The following is a 24,726-nucleotide window of genomic DNA, read 5'->3' on the forward strand; positions in this document are numbered from 1 at the left end:
CTTGCCTGAAGTCAGACAGCTACTAAATGACTAATGCCAGATCTTCCTGACTGTAGGCCCCTTGCTCAATTATCCACTGAGCCACTGAACTCCCTTCCATGGTTTCCCAGCTAGGCCAAGTAAATGTACAATCTCTTCCTCCCTAGGGAACCTCATCTGAATCTCTAGCTGCACATTTTCACTCTGGTTCCCTTCCTCTTTGCTCAGACCCTGGGATCTAATTTTTTTTTTTACTTCCATTTCCTTTCACATATTTCCCTACTCGCAGTGGCTCGGAATACCCCAGAACTTTGTGTCAGTCTCCACCTCTATCCCAGCAATTATTTTCCATCTTGTTTGCCCAAGTAGTTCCACATCTCATGTCTTCCCTTTTCCAAGTTTGCACTGCATGATACAAGCCCTGTGTCCAGGCATAAGAACCCATGGGAGTGAGCTTGAGCTCCTTTGACCTGTCATTGTGGGCACTTGGAGCCATGCTGGAGAAACCCCTGCACACATACCAGCAATCAAAGCTAAATGACTAGAGAAATCACATAACACAGGGAAGTTCGGCAAGCTGGGAATAACACTCAAACTGGAAATTGTTCAAGTTCTTGTAACAGCTTGGCCACTCCCTAGATGAATTCATATAATCTCTCTATGGAATTTATTTTTTGAACCTGTAAAATAAGTGTGTTTGGACTAGATGACGTTTCAGGGCACTTAAGAGTTCAAAATGCTAATAAGTAGGGTTTCAAGTGTGAGAGCTTGGTAATCAGGAAGAAAGCAAGAACTGAATGAGCAACATGTCAAGCATCCTATCTCACAACCTCTGGCACTAAATGTACATGGTACTTCATGGCTATTTTGATTTCAAGGATGTCTTTCCTTAAATACCATCTGGTTTAGAAACAGCCCCAAGTTTCTCCACATTTAAAGGTAGTACAGTTATGACTCGTATGAACTTGGAACCTTTCTTTGAACAATAACAAAATATTCATCATCATTCAAAAACCTACAAAATCAGAGATGGACTGTGAGCTCCTTGAGAGCAGGGACTTTGTGAAGTTTTTTGTTTTCTTTTTTTTTTCCTTTCTTTACATCCTTAGCATGTAGCACAGATCTTTTTCCAACAAACTGCCATCTAATCATATTTACCCCATCTTGTGCTTGTTGGATAAATTTCTGAACCCCAATTTGAGACTTTACATTTCTCCCTATTAACAATACACTTACTTCTCTGTGAAATGGGGATAAAATTTCTTCCTGCCTACCTTATTATGAAAATCAAAATGAGATAATGGATGGGAAAATATTTTATAATATGTGACATATTCTATAAATGTGAGACCAAAAATTCCATGAGTGAACAGTATGATTTGGCAGCTGATGTAGCTAAGTTAATCTTGGGCTATATTAAGAGAGGTATAGTTTTCAGGAATAAGGAATTGACAGTTTGCTCTAGTCAGATCCTACTTGGAATACTATTTTCAATTCTGGGCACCATATTTTAGTTGACAATTTAGAGAACATAAAGTAGTGCACACTGAATGATGAAGAACCTTATGTCCTTGTCATATGTTGTTGTTATTTGTCCTTTGTTTTTGAAGAGGATCGATGACATCATGGGTGATGTCTTGAATCGAAAGCGAATTAGATTAAGTGAGACAGAGTTGCACAAAGTTGTCGCCCTCATTCTGTCTTCCTGAGTCATTGAAGTCCAGTGACAAGACAAAAGTCAGGACGACTGGTAATGGCCTGGGAAGCAGTGAATGACCTTGGTGTCTTTGATGTCTGATCAAGCTTTAAGGGCTCCACAGTGCCTGTTTCAGCTGCCTTCACATTGGAACAAATTGTAGTCATTTGCTCACTCCTCTAGAAGTGTTCACATGCTTGGGGGAAGCATCCCCTAACTCAACAATGGATTTGAGGCCTATTGGTTACCATCAACCCTGGTTTAGCCCATCTGCTGAGATGGTTTACCAGGGTGTGGTGGCTGTACATACATACTACAGCTTCTTGGAGTCACAACCATGTCATATGAAGATCAGTTGAAGGAACTGAGATGATGATAATGAAGAAAACTCAGGAGAACACAATCACTCTCTTTGTATTCTTGAAAGACTGGTATGCGTAGAAAGGTTTAGATTGCTCCCAGAGAGCAAAGCTAAGAGCAATGGGTAGAAGCTCCAGAGGCACACAGGCTCTATGTGAGGAGAAACATTCCTAACAATTAAAGCTTTGGAAAAGTACAGTGGGCTACCTTGGAAAGTGGTGGGTTCCCTCATGTAGTCTGCAAACAAAAGCGGAATGATAAGTTGTTGATGTGTTACAGTGGACATTGGGGGAGTAGATCCAACTCGATAAATGTTTATAGAGGGCTAGTAGTGTGTTTGATACTTTGGGGAATGCAAAAGTAGCATATAAAATAGACTGTAGCCTCAAGCAGCTTGTGACTTCAATGGGAAATAAAGTATACAAAAAACCTCAACAAAATAAGGCAGCATGTGACTGATTGTCAAAATGAGAGTTGCAGAAGCTAGTGCTGATGGAAATCAGAATAAAGAAGATACACAATATGGGCTGAAACAGTTTCCAAGGTGTCATGGAAAGGGTAAGGCTTGAACTGGGCCCTTCTGGGTGGATAGGGTTAGATAGGCTGAGAGAGAAGAAATATAAACTAGCCAAAGGAAAGAAAACAGCATTGGAGAGGACAGTGATCTTGTTGTTAGAAGGAATGTAGAACAAAAGGGAAGTAGGACAGTTGTTGGTGTCTTAATTTTTCTCCATCCAATCTCTTTGATTTGCATGAATTGTGATTAGTATTGTGGGAGTGGAAGGAAGTTAAAAGGAATTATCTTACAATGAAAGTTTAGACAAAGAGAGTTTGATTTGGTAGCCAGAGAAAATGTGAGCCCTAAATGCATGACCTTTTCCATAGCCAGCTACATGCAGGTAGGTTGGGTCTGAATCTCAAAAGTACTAAAATAGCCTCAGCCTATGAGCTTTTCAGAACTACCACCCTAGCAGCAGTGGTAGAGAAGCAAAGAACCTGCATCCCTGCTAAAGACCAGCAGACCATAGAAGAGAGTAGCCACAAGGAGCGCACACCAAGACTCGTCAAGTATAATGACCACAGCCGACTCTTAGTGATTCTTGTGGGAACAAATGATGTTTCCAGAAGGAACCTAGAAATCAATGCTAAGGAATATATAACTCTGGGCAAGAAACTAAAGACATTAAAAAGCATAAGTAATATTTTTATAGTACTGCTAAGTGAAGATAGAGGCCTAAGGAGAGGTAAATAAAGGAAGATTTGAGAAGTAAATATGGTGAATGAGAATGAGATTTTGAATTTTGGATTCTAGTTTAAAATGTAGTCATAGATTAGATCTACTTAACCAGGGCTAATATGAATATACTTACCTGAATTTGAAATTACACTAAGAAAGAAGCTGAAATTATATAAATAAAGTAACTAAAATGTTCATACCCTTTGATGCTTAGATGTCACATTAGGTATAGACCCCAAGGAAGCCAAAGATAGAAAGATCCCATGTACACAGCAGCACATTTTGCAGCAGCAGAAAATTGAAAACAAAAGTAGGTGCCCATCATTTGGTGAATGGCTAATAAATCCTGGTATGGGAATGTAATAGAATATTCTGTGCTGCAAAAATGATGAAGAATACAAAGAAGCATAGGAAGACTTCTATGAAATATTGCAAAGCAAAGTAAACTAATTCAGTAAAAAGATACATATAATGACTATAACAATTGAAAAATAATAAAAAACAAAGCTGATTACCATATGTTAAGGGCTAAAATTCTAGCTAGTCTGTCTAAAATATCTGAGTGTCACCAATAAATTATAAGCTTTAGCAAGAGTTACGCTTTTTAACATTTATTAAGGAGAATAAGAATTTGGTAAAGAGAGAGAGAAAGGCCTAGATTCCTATCTATTAAAGGGAGAGTGCATTTCTAGCTCCCTTCTCCGCCGGAGTCCTCAGGAAATAGACCCAGTCAGAGCGCCAGGTTCCTCCTTCTTCCTCCCACTAGCAAACGTCACTTCCTGACACCAAAGAAAAGACCCATGTTCTTGCCCTCAAAGACCTTCCTTTCATGGTGGAACTTTTCTACAGTAAGTCTCCAGCAGGTGGCGTCATTCTAATCATTACATATATAATTGCAATGATCAAGCTTGACCATGAAGAATAAAGGAAAAAAAATTTACCTCCCTGTCTTCCTGTCTTCTTTGCAAAGCTCTAGACTTGAGGTATAAAATATTGCATATAATGTCAGACTTAGTTGATATATTGGTTAGTTTTCCTGAACTGCTATTTTTCTCTCTTAGTTCTTTCTTTTTAAAAAATTCTTTATTATAAGCAATGGCTCTCTATGGAAGGGTGAAAGATATATTTGAAAATGAAGGGGATATAAAAAAGTTAAATAAAATTTATAATTGATTTTTTAAAAAGTATATATCTATATCTCTATATATGTCTTGAAATGGAATCTTGAAAATGTGATTGAGGCTTTAAGCTAAAATGGGAAGGGAAAGAGAAATCTGTTCACATGTATCTGCCAAGCCAGATACCACAAAGCAGTTACAAGATAGAAAAAAAAAAGAATACCAGTAGAGGAAACAGTAACTCACAAAAGATAAAATCCAAGAAGAAAGGGGGCAGCTAGGTGGTGCAGTGGATTAAGCACCGGCCTTGGATTCAGGAGTACCTGAGTTCAAATCTGGCCTCAGACACTTCACACTTACTAGCTGTGTGACCCTGGGCAAGTCACTTAACCCCCATTGCCCCTCAAAAACAAAACAAAACAAAGCAAAAAAATCCAAGAAGAAATCCAACAATAAAATTCATGGTCTTAGACATTTGTAAACAAAGGTACAAAATATTGGGAATAAATTAGGCAAAGATCTTAGCACAGGAAAGCAAATTCAAGGAAGTACTCTGCTGAGGAAGAAACACAAAGAATTCACCAGCACTTAGATTTGGTATAGGCTTGTAGAGACAATGGAAATTAAAGCAGACAGCTGAGGGTGATTTTTAAGAGTGGTACCTGACTTATTGTAAAAGAAAAAAAGGGGGGGGCATCAGGAATATGGAAGCTCCAAATGAACTTGGACTGGTGATGAGAGCTAAGGACAACAGATAGGGTTTTTTTTAATCTATGTGGGTGGTAAGAAAGTGGGGTATTACTGTTGCTCAGGGTAAATGAAAACATGATGATGAATAACAGAGAGAAGGTGGAGCTGCTCCTCTGACTTAGCTTCTGTTTTCTCTACCAAAGGGATAAAGCATGGTATAGGGAATTCTGGGCTTAGAGTCAGGAAAACCTGGATTCAAATCTCACCTCTAAGTAGAGTTATGTAACCTTGGACATGGCACCCTGTGCCCTAGGCAAGTAGCTGGGACTTACTGCCTGGGATGGGTTGCTAATGGCTTTGAAGGAAGGAGATTCCACACCAGCATTTTCCCACTGATGAAATCATGGATCCATAGTGTGGTCACATATTTATCTATTTAGGAGAAAAATCCACAGGCCAGGGAAGATACAAAAATAATAAATAGGAAGTTGAAATCCAAGTTTAAGTCAGGAGATAGGAGTTAGACCTACCTATTAGCCCTCAGTGGGCTCAAGCCATCAGGACTGAACCAAGTATATCCCAAGAGGTGGTGATTGCTGAGCCTCTGTAAGTGATTTTTGAAGAAATATAGAGAAAAGGAGAAGTAGAACAGAAATAGAAATGGGAAGGTATTCTACTTTTCAGAAAAAGGGAAGTGTGTGGAAACAGAAAACTGTAAAATATTTTCTAATCATTTGAAAGCTATGATAGTATGATTAATTCTTTGAAGAAAAGCATATATACAGAGAAAAACAGAGGGTCAAGGGAACTGTACCTAGTTTTAAATTAGAAGAACATTGTAAAGTACCTTTTGGATATCTAATAATTGTTTTCTGTGATAGATTACCGTTGAATCATCTTGGTGGGTTAGAGGAGAAATTCACTGGTTGATTATCTGATTGATCCATAAAATTAGGCATCAGAGAGGCTATGTATGATATGAACCATGAGTCTATGGCCCCAGTGGGCTGAGTTACCAAAAAGTTATCATGATCTGAAGACACAGGAATTCTGAAATTAAATACATATTTGTTCAGTGCGTCAGAAAATGTTCATATATCCACTGGGCACTAACAGGAGAAAATATCCTAGAAACAAGGAATAGAGAGCTACACCAGGAAGTATTAATTCTTTTTTCCCCTAATTGAAAGGAACATTACAAGTAGAACTACATGACCTTGGTTCAGGATCTAGCTCCACCATCACCCCATCTGTGTAATCTTGGGAAAGTCAATTAACATCTTTTTACTCAGCATTCTTAATTGGGAGATAATAATACAATAATAACTGGAGCTAATATTTATATAGCACTTGAGGGTTTACCAAGCACTTTGCAAATATTATCTCATTGTATCCTTACAATAACCCTGAGAAAAGTAGGTGTTATTATTATCCCTATTTTAAAGATGAGGAAACTGAGGCAGGCAAAGGTTAAGTGACTTACCCAGGGTCACATAGCTAGTAAGCATCTAAGGCCATATGAATTGAGGTCTTCCTGACTCTAGATCCAGTGCTCTATTCACTATGGCACCTAACTGCCTTAAGTCTTTTTGATTCATACAGTTGTTGTAAGGAAAGGACTTTATTAACTATCAAACACTATGGGGGGCAGCTAGGTAGTGCAGTGGATAAAGCACCAGCCCTGGATTCAGGAGGACCTGAGTTCAAATCTGGCCTCAGACACTTGACACTTAATAGCTTTGTAACCCTGGGCAAGTCACTTAACCCTTATTGCCCTGCCAAAAAACAAAACAAAAAAAACCCCCAAAAACCAAACTATCAAACACTATGTAAAATGAAGTATTATTCTGGTAAACATGATCTCCTCTAAATAGGGTCCTATATTATAAAGTCATTTCAGGCCTTGTCCCTATGGGATACATTTTAAAGCAAACAAAAAACAGCATTCATTGTGGCTGAATCATCACTGGTAAAGCAATTTCCTCCAAAGATCTTTTTCCTTCAACAAAAACCTTAAATTCATCTATCCCATCACATCCAAATCTCCCCTGACACTTAAATCCAAAGCTCTTGTTGATATCATGGGGATTTTGTCATGGGCTCAAGCTCCTAATACTTCTCTAATTGTGGGATCTGCTCTACTTTTTCTCCACTGCTTTCTGTTCTTACAGTACAGATTGATAATCTTTTGGTGTCAGAAACAAGGAGAGAGAGGGAAAATCTGTCCTAGTTTTGAGTGTCTTGAGCTGCATTTTTCCAAGGGGATGCTTGACTTAAAGGTGTGAGAGAGGCACTTGGCATGATGAATCCTCTACCATCTTTCTCTAACATTCTGCAAGCCGTTGTGATTTCTCAACATTTATTGAGTCTTCACATGCTGCATCAGACCATCCTATTGATTCGCCAATTTAGTTAGACTTGAGATAAGCTTTAAAAATCTCAAAACCCTAATAAAGTGTATGCCACTTTAAGCACATTCAGTGTATAAAATGAAATATATTCAGGATGTTATAGATTTATAAATCATATAAGTAGGGATTAAGCATTCAGTTGACAATGATATTCATTATAAGATTCCTCTAAATATAGACTTCAGCAGTGCATTTAGAACACGACTTGATTCCATATTTACCCTATGGTAACATTTCTGAGGGTGGGCAATGACTGTCTTTGTTGTTACTTTGCTTATAATTAGTCAATAAAACTTTAGTTAGCACATACTATGTCTTAGCATAGAAACTGCTAAGTGCTGGGAATAGAAAAACAAAAACACAGTTTTTGCTCTTAATTCAGGAAACAACATGTAAATAACTATAAACATACACCATATTTTGAATGTAGCTGGGAGATAATCTTATAAGGTGGGGAGAGGATCGAGAAATATCTCTTACAAAAGGTAACTCTTAAGATGACAGCTCATAGAACCTAGCTCATTGCCTTGTCCACAGTGGATACTATATATACATATGTATATGTATATGTGTGTGTATATATATATATATATATATATATATATACACACACACATTATATATATATATATACACATTATATATATATAAATTAATTCAATCAATGATCATTTGAGTAGCTGTTCTAGAGAAAGCACTATGTTACATTCTGGGAGAAATACAAAGGTACATATTCAGTTCCTGTCTTCATAGAATTTATAATCTAGTAAGGGAGATAAATCATACATGTTAATAACTAATAAAATAGTATATGATGTGTAAAAGATGTATGAACAAGGTGCTGAGAAAAGTAACTTCTGATTTGGGAGCGGAGAATAATCTTGGAAGCCTTTGTGAGGAGGTGGCATTGAGGTTGGTCCTGAAGAATGCTAGGATCTCAACATGTAGAGACAGGCAAAGAGAATTCTGATCACTTCTGTATATTTCTGATCTTTGTATTAGAAAAAAAAAATTGGCAGTGATGTGTGAGATGCATCAGAGTGGAATAAGACTGAAAAATAATGAAGACATGAATTAGAGGGGAGACCGAGAACATGATAGATTCTAAAGGTATCATGAAGATAGAATCAATAAGATCTGGCAATTAATTAAATGGGATTTTGTTGAATCAGATAACATTGTTTCAAATGTAGATGACTGGCAGAATGTTGGTACCATTAAGAGAAATAAGAAAGTAATGAGAAGGAAGAAATAGGAAATTTCAGGAAGCACTTGGAAATATCAGTCTGGAACTCAGAAAAAAAATAGGATGAAAAATCTACAAAATACAGATTTTGAAGTCATTAATTGAAAATGTTGGATAAGATGAGAATGCAAGGAACAGCATATAGCAAGAGAAGAGAAGAAAGGAGGATAGAGCCCTGAGAAATACTTACATAAAGGGGATGTGAGGAAAAAGAAGAACCCTAAAAGAAGACTGGGCAATTAGGAATCACAGTGGATAGAGCACTGGGCTTCATGAGTTGAAATCTGGTCTCAGACACTTATTGACGCTGTGATCCTGGTCAAGTTACTTAACCCTGGCTGCCTCCATTTCTTCATCTGTAAAAATTAGATGGAGAACAGCTGGTTTTCTTTGCCAAGAAAACCACAAACTGGTCATGAAGAGTCTGACAACTGAAACGAATGAACAACAACAAAAAATAGAAGACTGGGAAAGAGTGATTAAAGAGATGGGGAAAGAAACACAAGAAGGTAATATTATAAGAGACACAGATGAAGAGAGCATCAAGAAGGAAAAAGTTGGGGAAGAGTCAGTGCTGTCATATGCAATAGAAATGGCAAGGAGCATGAAGACTGAGGAAAAAGTCATTTGGTTGGCAATTAGGAAATCACTGGTGACCTTAGAGAAAGATCAACTTCTTACAGTGGTGGAGACAAAAATCACATTAGAAAAAGTGGATAGGTGGTGAACAAATGGAGACAATAAAGACTGACAATGAAAGGGAGGAGAGAAAAAGGGAGTAAAAGGATCTTAAGACTGGAAGATTGCACTAGGGGAGACCTAAGGATACTTGTAGGGTGATAGGGAAGAACCAGTAAAGAGGAAGAGAGGGAAAATGAACAAGGAAGAGAGAGCATGAGTGATAAAAGAGAGTTGGAGGACCTGGGAGAAGACAATGAAAACATCAGAAATGAAAGAGCTCTCTTTGACTAGAAGGGGTGGGAAGCAGGGGAGGATAGCATTTTTGAGGTGTGGTTGATAAAAGCTGAGGAAGGGGAAGTCCAGATGACCTTGATCTCAGTAAAATAAGATGTGTGGGTAACTAAGGGTGTGGATGAAGGATTAAGGAGAATAAAAAAATTTTGAAATGGCCAAGTAGGTCCTATGAAGGGCTGTCAGTTCAACAAAATAATTGCCAAGCAGTGGTTCTGGAACAATAGCATGCAATGAACAATTGAAAGAACTGGAAATGTTTTCTTTGGAGAAGAGAAGATTAAAGGGGGAGAGGAGGTGGAGGGTGACATGATTGCTGTCATGTGGAAGAATGATTAGACAATTCGCATAACTGCACAGAGAGGAACTAGGACAAATGTTTGTAATTTAGAAGAAGAAACGTTTTGGCTCAATATAAGAAAACTTAAAAATCTGAACGGTTGAAAAAGTTGAATGAATGTGCTATCTTTTCAGTTCCTATCTGAAAGTTTTCCCATAGAGGCTATGAAGGTCAGACTGATTAATCTCTAAGATTTCTTCAAAATATTCTAAATATAGAGAGACAATGTAGCATAACGAATAGAGAGATACCTTTGAACCTAGGTTTCCCTGATTGCCAAGTCCACTCATGCTGTGCAACCCTGGGCAAGACATCAAATATTTCAGTACCCCCAAGCAACTCTCTGAAACTATTTGTTACAGGTAAGTTTCTTATATGCATGAATTGAATGGAGTTTCCACACCAGAATTTCTCTATACTAATGAAATCACAGATCTGAACAAAAATATAAGCATTCTATACCTAACAGTTCCATTAGATTGTAAATTTCTTGAGGGCAGGACCCTTTTTGCATCTTTAAAAAAAAAAATCCTCAGTGTTTAGCACAGTGCCTGGTACATAGTAGATGCTTAATAAAGGTTTATTGATTAATTGAAGTAAGGGACAATTACAGGGGATACTGTGGATGATTTCAGATGTAATATCAATACAATTATCTAAGTTACAAATCATATACTATATGTTTATAAATTTGTCATATATGTATATCATTATATGTTTACAAGTGTTTAGATGACAAGTGATGGTAAGAGATCCTTTGTTGGAAATATTCTTGGAGGAGATGACTTTGGAATTCATCCTTAAATGAATATAAGTAGACTGTATTGAAGAGATTGAAAGAAGACTAGAATTGACAATTTTTGAAAAAAGCAGTTCTCTACATCATTTTTTAAGCTTATCACTTGTATTCTGTATGAGGCAGAATAACTTTGGATTCTCTGTGATGAGTTTATAAAGTTGGAATGTATGCAAAGGGGAAGGATGAAATCACAAGGAGAGATTCCTGGCTTCAGTAAGAGTACTCCGTGCCTTTGGCCATGTGTAAACTAGATTCCACCAGGCGTTAATCTGTGTTCATCCATCAAGAGACAAACTTGGAAATTTTAAACACAAAACATTTTGTTTAAAGGTCAGATTGCAATGTTGGTCTTTTGGCTGTAGTTGGAGTGTTTGCCGTGGCATTGGATTCCATGAATCAGCAGAAGTAGACCAGGCTAGCCTTGAGAATGGGCAGAGGAGGAGGACCAGTAAGATACTTAAATTAGGTTCACTTTCCCTCCCCTCCCAAACTGCCACCACCATGCGAAGAACAAAGAAAAACACAGACACCTCTTGCCCCTCTGGACAGTTTGTACATGGATGAGGAGTGGTCTCTCCTAAGTCTGTAATGGGCATTGCACCAAAGACACAGTCATGATGAAGGCATGTGACCTGTTAATAATGGGAGCCCTCCAGGGCGCCTGTTGCCCATCTCTAGTCATTGAGAACTCATCTGCTAACATTTCTTTTCTTATTTATGTGTGGATAACTTTTCTCCATTTCTTAGAAGTATTGTTGTTATTCAGTCATTTCTGATGCTTCATGGCCTCATTTGGGGTTTTCTTGGCAAAGATACTAGAGTGGCTTGCCATTTTCTTCTCCACTCAATTAAGGCCGATAGAGATTAAGTGACTTGCCCAGGGGCACATAGCTAATAAGGTCTGAGGTTAGATTTGAACTCCCGTCTTCCTGACTCCAGGCCTAGTGCTCTATCCACTTCACAACCTGGTTATCCTCTTAGAAATACAGCAACATTCTGTGCCTCTCAGAACAAACCTGATTGATTATGTGCAACTCTAGGTAATACATTTTATGAGGGGGGCATTGACCAAAAAATAAATGTTAACCTGGAGTAGAAAGGAGAGCCAGGAGGATGAAAAAGGGAGTAAAAAGCACTCAGTACACAGTGTGATTCAGGTACCAGCCAGGTATTTATTTCCTACACACCAAAGAAATAAACAAAAGGTACATAAGGCCTGTAGGTAGAACACTTGAAACAGTACTCAGCACCTTAACTTATTACTGCAGTTACACATTCCTAGAAAGTTTGCCCTTCATAAGAAACACAAAGTAGTTTTGGAGACTTCTGTAATAGTCATTGTTACATTATACTTCTGTACTATACAGTCCATGTCTTTTAGCAAGAGGGGCCAGGCTTGAACCCAATCCTCTTTTTTATGATCTTCTTGTGCTGGGGTCATTGCCAGGGACTCCCCATCACCACCTTCACCCCTTCCTGTGCCTGTCGGGTCTGCCCAAAAAAGACTCAGGACTTTCAGATTTCTTGAACCCCATAAAGTCACCTGCAAAGCTGGACATATCCACCTCTGGATATTTATTCTTCTGCATTCAGGAAGGGGCTGCTAAGTGGCATCGTAGATAGAGTGCTGGACCTAGAGTCAGGAAGACACCTCTTCCTGAGTTCAAATCTGGCTTCAGGTACTTACCAGCTCTGTGACCCTGGGTAAGGCACTTAACCCTGTTGGACTCAGTTTCCTTATCTGTAAAATGAGCTGGGCTGGAGAAGGAAATAGTAAGCCATTCCAGTATCTTTGCCAAGAAAACCCCAAAATGGGGTCATGAAGAGTCAGGCGCAAATCATCATCATCATCAACAACAACAACAATGTTTAGGAAAGAGCAAACACAAAAGAAATAGCTCATACTCGGTCTCAGGCTTGCCTAGACAGGACATTTGCTTTAAACGCCATGTACTCATGGCTGCATTGCTGCTGTGGTATGGGATAGTTCAATCACCCTTGCCTCACCCCTTATGAGAAGCAGCTTGAGATATTCCTGACACAATCTGTAGAGAAAAGGGCACAGAACACTGAACCCTTTTAAAGATTCACTGAGTCATTTTTGCTTTTGACTCAGTGGCCCCTAAGGAGATTCTTCAACACCCCAAGCATTAAGCTCTTCAACACTGAATCACACATAGCCCAAAACAAAACCCACAGCTCCCACATGTCTGTCCGGAAGTAGGTAAAACAGCCCTGTACGAACTCCCAGAAGTGGCTCCTGTAGTTCAACTCAACCACTGTTACACCAAGAACAATAGAAAAGTGGTTTGTACATGAAACTATGAACCTTTGTCAGATTAGAGCTTTTTTGAAGTGTATGTTAAATTTGTGAAAATGGCTGCCCTGCTTGCCTGTGTTCCCTTTGAAACTTCTTTCTGTGTGTCTTTTAATGTTTCATTGACCCTGTTTTCTTTCTTTTCAGCACTCATCACCAATTTTCCCCATTGGCTATGTCTGAAAATGTATGCCTCATTTACTCTGTCCCTGTAGTATGTTACCTCTTTGCCAAGAAGTGGTAGACTTGCTTTACTGCTAGGCTTCTAAAGTCATGATTGGTCACTGCACCACAGGCCTGAAATCTTCCAACACTGTTTTCCTTTATATTTTTGTGGTCATCTCCCCAGGACATTTTCTAAGGAGCTCCGGCAAGCTCACATCCCAAAAGATCAGAAGGATCACCTATCTCAGTGTGGCCTCAGAAGGCCTCAGATCAGGAAACTTAGTAGGCTGCTTTCTTCACACGTTCAGACAAAAGGCAACACAGATATTTAATAAGTGCAAAGTCCTGTACTTGAATACAAAGTGAGATTCAGTCCCTGCCTTCTGGGAGTTAGTTACTAATCTAATAGTTTACTCACCATTTAACAAAAATATGTAAGTCCTTGTAAGAAACTTTGAAAGGAATTGTTAATATCTAATGATTCTCCTATATAAAAATATAACATTAATTTAAAAATTCATAGCAATAGAAAGTACGCTTACCATAGGTCACTAGAATAATTTTCTTACTAGAGAGCCATGGCACTCACCAGCTTGAAATAGTCTACTCTGGAACATATTAAATTATAAAAACTTTGGGGTACACTTATAGGTGTTACCCAAGGCTTCAGATTTTCCTCTTCCCTCCTGCTCCTCAGGAGACCACCATCTTCAGGCAGTTATTGTTGATATACAGACTGTACTTCAGTAAAATCAGTCTTTAGCTTTCTTTCACCCAGGAGTATAAGAATGCTTTTGTGTGTTTATTTGTTTTCACTCTGGCTCCATTGATAACTGCCAGGCTCTTGTGGAATATTATGTCATGTTGGTGCCCCAGTGCATTTGTGTGAACCCAAAGAATGTAGTATTTGTAATCTTTCAGCTTTCAGAGCAAAATATCCCAAGACCTTCAGTCTTATGTAGAAAGTACATACAGTGATTTTCTTCATAATTTGGCTCCTAGATACTGCAGGGCTTCTCAAAGAAGAATCAATACACATTCATTTTGCAAATGCAGCGAAGATTGAGATGAAATACAGTATTCATATTGGTAATAAATACTCATTAGCTTTGAAATGCAGGTGCAAGAGTCTGAGTACTATATGTTTTCTCCAGATTTCCCTCTACTACTCCCCCAATAAGTTCTCCAATTCTTATCCAATTTTCCCCTTACTTCTCCTGATTCAGAGGCAGCTAGAGTGTTAGGTCTGGAGTCAGGAAGACATTTGCTAGCTCTGTGACTTCGGGCAAGTCACTTAACCTCTATCTGAATTTCCTCAACTTGAAAATGGGATAATAATAGCACTTACCTCATAGGGTCATTTTAACAAAATATGTATAAAGAACTTACAATAGTACCTGGCACATAGTAGGTTCTTAATAAATGCTCATTCCTTTCCCTTCCGAAATTCTCCTTGCTCCTTTTGAATGCAAAAGTGATGGGGAAGCAGATGCCTGTCCTACTTGTATGGTTGGTGACAGGGTTAATCCCAGAATGCTAGGAGCCAAACTAGATGGGTATATGGAAGCTATCTAGTACAGGGGCATTAACCTAGATATCTCTGGATAGATTTCAGCATGTCCATTTAAAAAGTATATTTTCTTTTTTTTTTTTTAGTGAGGCAATTGGGGTTAAGTGACTTGTCCAGGGTCACACAGCTAGTAAGTGTTAAGTGTCTGAGGCCGGATTTGAACCCAGGTACTCCTGACTCCAGGGCCGGTGCTCTATCCACTGCGCCACCTAGCTGCCCCTAAAAAGTATATTTTGATAACCATTTCAATATAATTGATTTCTTTTGAGATCCTATGTATTTTATGAATTTAAAAACATTGTGAACTTCACCATACTGTCAAAGGGTCCCTCCCATGATAGAAAAAAAAAAATGGTTAAGAACCCTTGATCTAGTGTTAGCTTCTAATCAAAGAAAAATGGATCAGTACAAACAAGACTAATGATTGCCTTTCCTGAACCTTGGTAAGAGATCAGGTAGCTTTATCATACTGCTGCATTGAGGCATGTTTCTACATTAGCAATCACAGATATGCTCTTCCTCTGCGCTTCCAGACAGTCTAGATGGTGAGATCTCTTCATAGTTCATTGTTGTTGAGTCATGTTTGAGTCTTCATGACCCCATTTGGAGTTTTCTTGGCAAAGATACTGGAGTGGATTGCCATTTCCTTCTCCAGCTCATTTTACAGAGGAGGAAACTGAGGCAAATAGGGTTAAATAACTTGCCTAGGGTCACATAGCTAGTGTCTGATTGCCAGACTTGAACTAAGGAAAATGCATCTTCCTGCTTCCAGGCCCACCATCTGTCCACAGTGTGGATAATAATAGCTTGCCTTTGAATCAGAAAGATTCCAAGTTCAAATCCTTCCTCTGAGACAGCCTAGGTGTGTGACCTTGACCAAGTCAAATCTGCAAAGCATTGCATTAGGCATATAAAGGTGAAAAAAGAAGCACTCAAGGGAATTATAACCTAATGGAGGGTTGGTAGGAGAGTTAGGACTAATAGAAAAATACATGAAGTAATGTTACAGGGGAAGAAAAACCTGGGTTCAAATCTCACTTCTGCTATCTATATAATTTTAAACTATTTACTTCTGTTGACCTTCATTTCTTCATCTGAAAAAATGTGATGGTTGGATTAGATGTCATATAGGCCCCTTAGTTCTAAATCACTGGACATATGACATAAAGGACAAGCTTGAGGCCGTCAAAACATGAATTTCCTTAGCTCTCCTCCTCCATTCCCCAAACCATCTCAACATCATCTCCACTTTCCCTATAGTTACAGAAGACAAATCATTTCTCATCACTACGGATGAACCTACCACATGTACCCTTGATTCCATTCCTTCCCAACTCCTCCAAATAAATGAATGATGAATTCAATTGCTAAAGCTTTAAATATCTCAATACCAATTCCAGTACTTTTAGTTAGAATTTCATTTACTGAATCACAAAATTTGAGAACTGGAAGGGGCTTCACTGGCTAACACATGCAACTTATTCATGAAAGGAATATGGGCATTTTTTTTTTGGCTGTGCCTTATAATTGGAATGCTCCTTTTAGATCTGCCCACTGACCTCCCTCTCTCTCTTTCTCTCCTTCCCTCCCTCCTCTTTCTGCCCCATCCTATCCCCCCATCTCAGTTCCTCCTCTTCAATCCTGAATTTCTTTAAATAGTTATCAGCAGCTTATGGTTTTTCCCTTTTCAAATCTGATGCTGAATTGAAATTATATCATTTGCATCACCTGAGGGGAACTCCAACTATCGCATTTATCAGTTAAAGGGCATGTTGTATGCCAGGCCCTCTATGGGCTCTAACTTCCCGCAGAGAAAAGGGGTCTAGAATTCCTGTATGGGTTCTAGATCAGCACTGTGTGACCCCTCCAGAAAAGAACTCATGGTTGATCTGGCCTTCATAAAAAGGCAGCAAGGGGAAATGTGAAAGTCAAATGCAGCTGGAGGGCCTTTTGTCATACAAAGGTGCTGATGTCTTGATTTAGGCTTTTCTAAGCTTTAAATTGGGAGCTTTTCTTTGTTTGGACTATAAACCCGAGACCAAACTATGTTTAACTTTGAGCCAGACAAATGAAAGGCCAGCTTGGCTGTATGCTTACTGAGAGTGCCTTTTTCACTAAGCCCCATACTCAGAATCCTATAACATAACTGCTACAGACTTGGCTGCTTTTCACATTAAACAGAATGTTATAGGGAGTGGGGGTGGGGAAGTGGGGAAGAAAAATATTTTCTCCCATTACTCTCCTACATGTAGCCTTTGCTCCAGCCAAACTGAACTACTCTCAGTTCCTGAACACACCCTGTACTTTTCCTGCCTCCTTGGTTTGGCTCATGCCATTCCCTTTTCCCTTATTCCTCCATCAAGTGCCACTTCTTTTATGGAGACTTTCTAGATTCCTGCCTGGGCCTCACCCCTAAGCAATTTCTTCCATCCTTTGAATTCCTGTAACTTTTCCTCTTGTGATACCCTGCTACTAATGTGTTCCTGGTATTGCTGTATGTCTAAACTATTAAGTTGTAAGGCAGAAGCTATTTTACATGATCTTTGGAATATATTTCCTCAAACGACATGGCATATGTCAAGCAATATATAAATGTTAGCTATTATTATTGTTTGTAATTCCCAGCAGGTGTGTAACAGGTATTCCATAAGTTTTTATTAAAAAAAAAACACGTAATGGTGAAGAGAATTAAATATCGATTAAGTAGTAGAATCAAAGGAGAGGAAAAAAGGGGATGTGGGGAACGTTATTTTTTAAATAGATGCTCTCATCTCCATGCTCTCTTCTGGGTGTCCCATTCTATAATTCTGCGTAATTTTTCTTCTTGTATTAATGCAGTTGAAGTTTTGTTGTTGTTTTATAACTGTTTCGATTGCTTTGAAGCCATTTTTGCATCGATTGAGGACAATGTCCAAGGAAGCCCCCTCTCTGATAGATAACCTGGCCACAGGTAGAGAGAGGCAACTGGTGGAGTCTGGGCCGCCAGGTGTTCCAGTGCCCAGCCGTTTTTTCCTCCCCCCTCCACCCCCGCTCCTTTCTTTTAAATTCTTCAGCGACGGCTCCTCGGGTGCTTAGTCAGCTGGGAGGCACAACTCCACTGTTTGCATTAGCCCTCCACGCTGGAGGGCTGGGAGCCCCAAGCCGCTGCCGCAGCCTGGGCTAGGCTCTTCCAGCCTGACTAGGTAGTACTTTCACATTTTCCCCCCTCCCATTCATTGGCTCCCCGGGGTCACGTGCAGGCCCGGGGGGGGGGGCTGGAATTCGGGAGTTGTAGCTTTTGGCACTCCTTTTTTTTTTTTTCCCCTTTAAAAAAAAAAAAAAGGCTTGCTCTGTGCGTCTCTCCCGGGCTTATTGCCTTTGCACTACTGTGAGTAAAGTTGGAAGCAGCCGCGCAAAGGGCTGGGGGTGGCAGGTAAAAAAAAAAAAAAAGAAAAGAAAAGAAAGAGAAAGAAAGAGAGCGAGTCGCGGAGATGTTCAGGCAGGTCCCCAGGACCCCGGGCTCTGGCTGTTACTATCTCAATCCCATGACCCCCGAGGGCCAGGAGATGTACTTGCGGCTGGATCAGAAGATGAGGCGCTCTCGTTACAGGATGAGCAGGATCCTCGCGCGTCAGCAGCTAGTGACCAAAATCCAACAAGGTGAGTGGCTGGGGAGGGGAGGGGACACCTGCGCGAGGCTTCCCTCTCCCTTGGCCAGCTGGCCCCGGAAAGCCCTTTGATTTTACAAGGTGTGCCTGCCTGGATCTTGCTTGTTGGATCGCGGGGTGCCCCCCGGCTGCACATTACTCTCCCGCTCCTCTGACCTGACTGGAGCTCCTGTTCTCAGCAAACTGACAGCCGGGCGCTGCCAGGTAAACAGAAGCAGCGAGCTCCCAGGTACAGGACAGGGGCGCCTGAAACGCTTTCCAGAACTTAACCATGGATGTCAGCAAAAGAAGCGGGCAAGGTTTCTCATTGCCCTGTTGGGTTTGGCGCTTCACTGGAGGTTTCTTACGGTGACCACATTTAAAGCCCCAACACTGGTTAACTTAAATAAGCACTCCCTTATTTTAATCCAAGAAAGGGGGAGGAGAGAGGGAGAGGGAGAGGAAGAGAAAGAGAGCCCTGCCCTGATCTTATAGGAGCTCTTTGGAGGTAGGAGGATGAGAAGAGCACTGTCGGAAGTCTACAAAGTTGTCAATTGACTTAAATTTTGTTTGGACTCTTTGTATCTTTGTTGCTCAGCAATTGTGACAGATTTTTTGCTTTTATATTTCTGGGAAAGGATAAATGCATAGGCCAGCTTCAGAACAAATCCTTTGACCTTTTACGTGGAGCAAGCAATGAGCAGCTTTAATTACCTTCCTGAAGCAGAGGTGGGAGAATATTGATTACGAGCTTCTTAGGTGAGTGTTTTTCTCAGCTTGAAAGGAAGATCAATAGGAAAGATCCCTAATGCTTGTCCATCTCACGGAAACTTTAACATATGGAAGAAAGTTGAAAGAGGAAATAAAAATTGGAAAGCTCTTTTCTGGCTCCTGTTGATTCAGTTAAAAATAGTGAAATATAAAGGCCAGTAATTTATAGTGTCTGTTAGTAAAATAGTGGCCAATTAAATCTATGGGTTTGGAAAATACGCAGTCCTTCAAGGGAAATTCAATTTCTAGAGGTAAATTGGATTAGGATCTTATTATAATGTAACCAAAATGAACAATATATATTCTTGTAGCTAGCATTTGATGAGATTGTTTCCTTGGAAATTAGGAATTGTTTGTGAAGTTTCAGGAACCGGTGATGTGTGAAGGATACTGGTCCTCCATACAGGTCTGATTTCAGGAAGGATATTATGTCATTCCATAAACCCTGTGTACAAATCTTGATTGAATAGAAAGAAAAAAAGAATTATTTCCCTGTGGGTTGACTTGAAAATACATTAGGCATAATTTCAGAGGGAGCTCAATTTTAGTTTTTCAAGACTACAAAAAAAGTTGCTGTATAGCATACTTTTATTACCACCAGACGAGGTGCTTGTGTTTGATAATTCTAACAGTTTCTAGGCTCTGTGTTTGCCAGTGTTCATCCAGACTCATTTAAAAATCTGGGTCACTGAATTTCCCCAAATGTTGATTAATTTTTAGAATTTGAGGTGATGTAATTACCCATATGAAGACTCATGAAATAGCTGTCCTTCATACATGACTTTAAAATGTTCAAAGTGTTTTACAGATATTATCCCATTCTTTTGCACAGCATTCCCTCATCCATTGGTTTATAGATCCTTGCAAATTTACTTTTTAAAATATCTAACTGAAAGATTGGGGTAGGGAATCTCATCTTTATGACTATAAATATTAGGATCCTGGATTTAGAGTTTTTAAGGGATCTTTGAGGTCATCTGGACCAACCTTCTCATTTTATAGATGAGGAAACTAAATGCAGGAACGATTAAGTGACCTGGCTAAGGTCACAGAAGTAGCAAATGACAGATGCAGAATTTGAACCTGGGTCCTCTTATAAATCAAGCACTTTTCTCCTCGTGTCCTATTGCTTTCCTCGGGTTTATTAGGATGTGTTTAGTAGAACTGAAAGGCCAAAGAATTTAGCTCCTTGGAAATGAGAGAGAATCCCAATACTCCCGCGTAGCATCATGAAAAGAACACACTGCAACATAACACACAGTACGGGGCATAGAAAAGGAATTAAAGACAAGAATATAGAACTTCGGAAAGGCGGTTGATAAAGAACCAACCTTGGAGCCAGGAAGACCTGGGTTCCTTCCTACCTCTGACAAATTCTGTTATGCTGGCTAAGTCACTTAACCTCCTAATGCCCCTGGCAATTTTCTAACTCTATAATTTGGAGAATAGTTGCTGATCTGTATTGGTTTGGGGAGTTTCCTCACCCATAGTTCCCTACATCAGTGAAATCAGTCTTGAGCAGAATACATATAGAAATGCAGCTAAAAGGCAATATGCAAATTTTGTATTGGATTATTTGTTCGATTTGGATTACTGCCCAGGCCTCTTAATGAATGCAATGCAAGTTAAAGTTGTGACCCTGTGAATCGCCTTTGGATTAGGGCATAACAGGTTAAAAGGACAGTCTTTTATTCTTTTACATACTTTACGTCCAGAATATGATCCTGTTACAGATCCAGATTCAGACATTCACACTTGAGATTTCTAGTCAGGTTCTCAAGTCTATGGAAACTTTGCTTTACTTTGCTTTTCCTGAGTCACCATCACCCCTAGTGCATGATGTTAGGCTATTTTTTGGGCTATAATTGGTCCACTAAGGTTTATTAAGTTTGTATGACATGGGTAATACCGTTAATTTTTTAATATAGTTGGCATATCTGTTGCTTATACAGACCATCACATAAGGAAAATAGATTTTCATCAATCCTATTCAGATCTGTCATAGAAAAATGATCACATTGTGTTAATGAAATTTTAGACTCTGCATTTATAACTGCCTATTTAAAAATTTTATTACTGTTGTATACAGTGTAACCAATAATAAAGAAATCACTTTCTCCTCACCTTATTTCAGTAAAATAACCAGTGAATAGCATAGAGATGATTCAACAACTTGTAGGCTTCTGTTGAGAAATGGAGAAACACTAGAAAGAATTCTGATGAGGCATAGGATCAGAATTAAAATTATTCAAAGCCAGGGAGAATCTAAGATGACTCATCTACTCCAAAAAAAGGGGGGTTTACCTTCCTGCCCCTGATTAATTTCTTTTTCTCTATAGATTTTTTCCAGTTGTAGAGAATAAAGTCTTGATTTAAAACTATGGGAGTTTTAAAAACTAGGTTCTTTCACTTCATGGAGGTTTATTATGGTTCCCATCTCTTTCCTCTTACTCTTGTATTCAGGTGGGAGAGGGAATGACTGTCAGGACAGAAAAATGGATTGATACCTACTTTTTGGCCTACCTCACAGGTAAGCACCATGGGAGTTAAGTGTGAATAAATGGTGCTGAGAAGATACCTTTAGCTTCTCAAGTTAGAAGGTGCTTTGCAAAAGCAAAGTGGGGTTGGAACCTCCTATCATCTTCTGAAAGTAAAGATCACATTGGCTATAAGTGTACCCTAATTTAAAAAAAAAACTAATATTGGAAAAAACCAAGTCTAAGTTTATAAGACAGACAGATCAGATGAACTTTTACATTGAAAGAAAAGTCTCTAGAGACATAAAATGAAATAGTTCACTGCAGATTTTCATTGAAGTTCCCCCACCCTAGTGATCTTTAGGAAGCTAATGGGTAATCACCATTACCTATTAAAGCACCAGAATGGAAATTGGGAAGCCTGGGTTTTGGTTCTACCTCTTCTTCCAGATTGCTGAGATATCTGGGATGAACCTTTAAGGGCCTTAGCCTTTATATTTCTGGTATCATAAATTTAGTTAGAAGGGATCTTAGTACAACTGTCTCATTTTACATGGGGGAAACTGAGGCTCAGAGAGCTGATGACTACACAGTGAGATTTGAACTGTGGTCCTCTGACCCCAATTCTACTCTTCTTTCCTCTGTGCCACACTGGAAAATAAGAAGGAGGCAGGTAGAAAGAATCTTAACAGCAAAATATCAGGAGCTACAGTCCAGAAGTAAAGATTAAGAGCAGCTCAGAAATGACCCTGTGGCTCTATGAGGAACTGTGATTCTATTAACATTTTCCCTGACAACTTCTCAGAAACACAGATACTGTATGACAGGAAGAATGGTTCCCTGTACTTCCTCCCTTCTTCCAAATTTGTTATTTGCTTGTGTTTCCTTGTTATTTTTCACATTGGGCCATCCCTTTTCCAGTGCTTTTGTTGGTACCACCAGTGACATGCTATGGTCTAGTAGGATTTTAATGGAAGAATTGGGGAGCTCTACTCTGGAATACTAAGTCAAACTTACAGAAATAATTTTTCTTAGGATATTATACTATAAAGAGGCTTCATTTAGTGAGCTGCTATACAGGGACAGCCAAAAAGCAAGAGGGATATCTGTTTTATAATGACTGGGGAATGGACTTGTACAGGTGTACTGTTCTCACAATAAGATTCACTTTTAGCTTTAAAAAAAAAAGCAAAGATCCAGTGAAGAGATTAGTGAGAGAACAAACTTGCATTTTCATTGTATTTTCCTCTCATAGCACTCTGTAGAGTAAGTTAAATATTATCAGGGGACAGGAAGAAGCAGTAGTAGGTAACAACACAACAGAAATTCTGCCTGATGGCCTAGCATTTTGAGAATCTGCCCATCCTTGTTTGCCAAAGCTTGGATGGAGGAGACAGCATGATATTTACAAGGTGTAGACGTCTTTACTTCCTTCCCGCCCCGTTATTATTGGGGGAGTTTTAGGGTGGAGCAGTAGCCCAGAATCTGTGATGAGAATGCATTAATGATTACTCAAGTTCTTTTTAGAGCAAATAAAGTGGCAACTGTCATGGGTTTCTATTTAGTGAGTCAGACTCTGGCTGTTCAAAGCTCATGGCTGAAGTGTGACATATAAAGGATACTATTTAACAAAGTACAAGAAAATACGGTTAGTGAGTTGGAGTCAAGGTAGCTAGCATTGACGAATGTTGGAAAACATCAGTAGCAAACTGAATCAGATTACATCACAATTACATAAATAGAGACTCTGGACCAAATAGAAATTAGCATAACTTCATTATTTTGAGTGATTTATGAAGCGGTACCCAGGTAGACATAAAAACATTAAATTTTGCATTTAACAAAATTGTGAATCCCATCCCCCCATAGATCTTCTCATTATTATTGAAGAGGAGGAATTCTGGTATCTGAACAGATGAAGGTGGCTACCACTTCAAAATGCAGATTTAAGGGGAAAAGCATCCCTTTATCTTCTCTCGCCATAGTCCATATTTTCATTCTTAATAAATCTAGCAGGTTTTCTTCTTTTGTACCTGAAGCCCCTTCATTTTCTCAGTTCGTGAGTCAATGACAGATTCAGAAACATAGATTAGAAAACCCCAACAGTGTTAGGGCCTAGGGAAATGCAAGTTCAATATACTGAACAATTAAAATTAGTCAGAGAAATTGTCATTTGGATTTTGGTCCTCAGTTAATCTTGGTGAAGTCTATAGGTATGGAGGTTAGAAGAGGTATTTTAGTTATAAGGATGCTTTGTCTTTATTCCTTATGCTCAGAGGAGGGGAATATGGAGCCTAGCCTATAGATTGAGTTTGGAGGACAAGGTGATGCCATGCTACTCTAGTGCACATACATTACTATAGGAGTTGGAGGACTCAGTAAAATATCATTTGGATCCCAGATGAAACCAGGGTATGTATAATGCTGACATGAGAAGGTGTTAGGAACTTTTTCCCAAAGATGAAATTTGTCCTTAGAATTTATTCCCCTCCCCCCCAATAAAAAAAAATTAAAAAGAAAGTATTCCATTAGTCCCCTTTCACATTAATTTGTATAAAGTTTTATTGTGTATTTTCTTATGACATGAACCCCTTACTCTTGAGGGGGAAAAGTAAGTTTCCAGAGTTGATTTCCCTAGAATGGGTGTCATCATTCAAAATTCTTGGCTGGATAAGATAAAATTCATTTTCTAGAGGTTGGAACTGGGTTTTTTTTTTCAGGTCACCAAACCCCTTAACTTTACTCCAATTTATCCTACAGATTGTACTTTTCCCAAAGTGCAGATCTGACCGTATCACTTCCCTACTTAATAAACTTTAATGACTCCCTATCAACTCTGGGATGAAATACAAAATACTCTCTTTGGCATTCAAAGCCCCATCCTGCTTTTCCAGTATTCTTATACTTTACTTCCCAACATGTATTCTTTAATGCAGTGATACTGGTTTCTTG

General features: G+C 39.1%; 1 protein-coding gene across 3 annotated transcripts in view; it reads left to right on the forward strand.

Annotated features, from left to right (window-relative positions):
* STARD13 (StAR related lipid transfer domain containing 13) overlaps window positions 1-24,726 on the forward strand; it is a 681,455-nt gene that overhangs the window by 443,922 nt on the left and 212,807 nt on the right. Inside the window, exon 1 of one of the 3 annotated variants that reach the window (XM_043992800.1) lies at window positions 18,225-18,539. The exons of the other annotated variants lie outside the window; for them this stretch is intronic. Within the exon in view, the coding sequence (XP_043848735.1) occupies window positions 18,371-18,539 (169 nt within the window). The 5' untranslated portion in view covers window positions 18,225-18,370. Of the gene's footprint in view, window positions 1-18,224; window positions 18,540-24,726 lie in introns of those variants that run through there. 3 annotated transcript variants of the gene reach the window in all.

This window comes from Dromiciops gliroides, chromosome 3 (genome assembly GCF_019393635.1).
Source record: "Dromiciops gliroides isolate mDroGli1 chromosome 3, mDroGli1.pri, whole genome shotgun sequence".
In the NCBI taxonomy this organism is placed as follows: domain Eukaryota; kingdom Metazoa; phylum Chordata; class Mammalia; order Microbiotheria; family Microbiotheriidae; genus Dromiciops; species Dromiciops gliroides.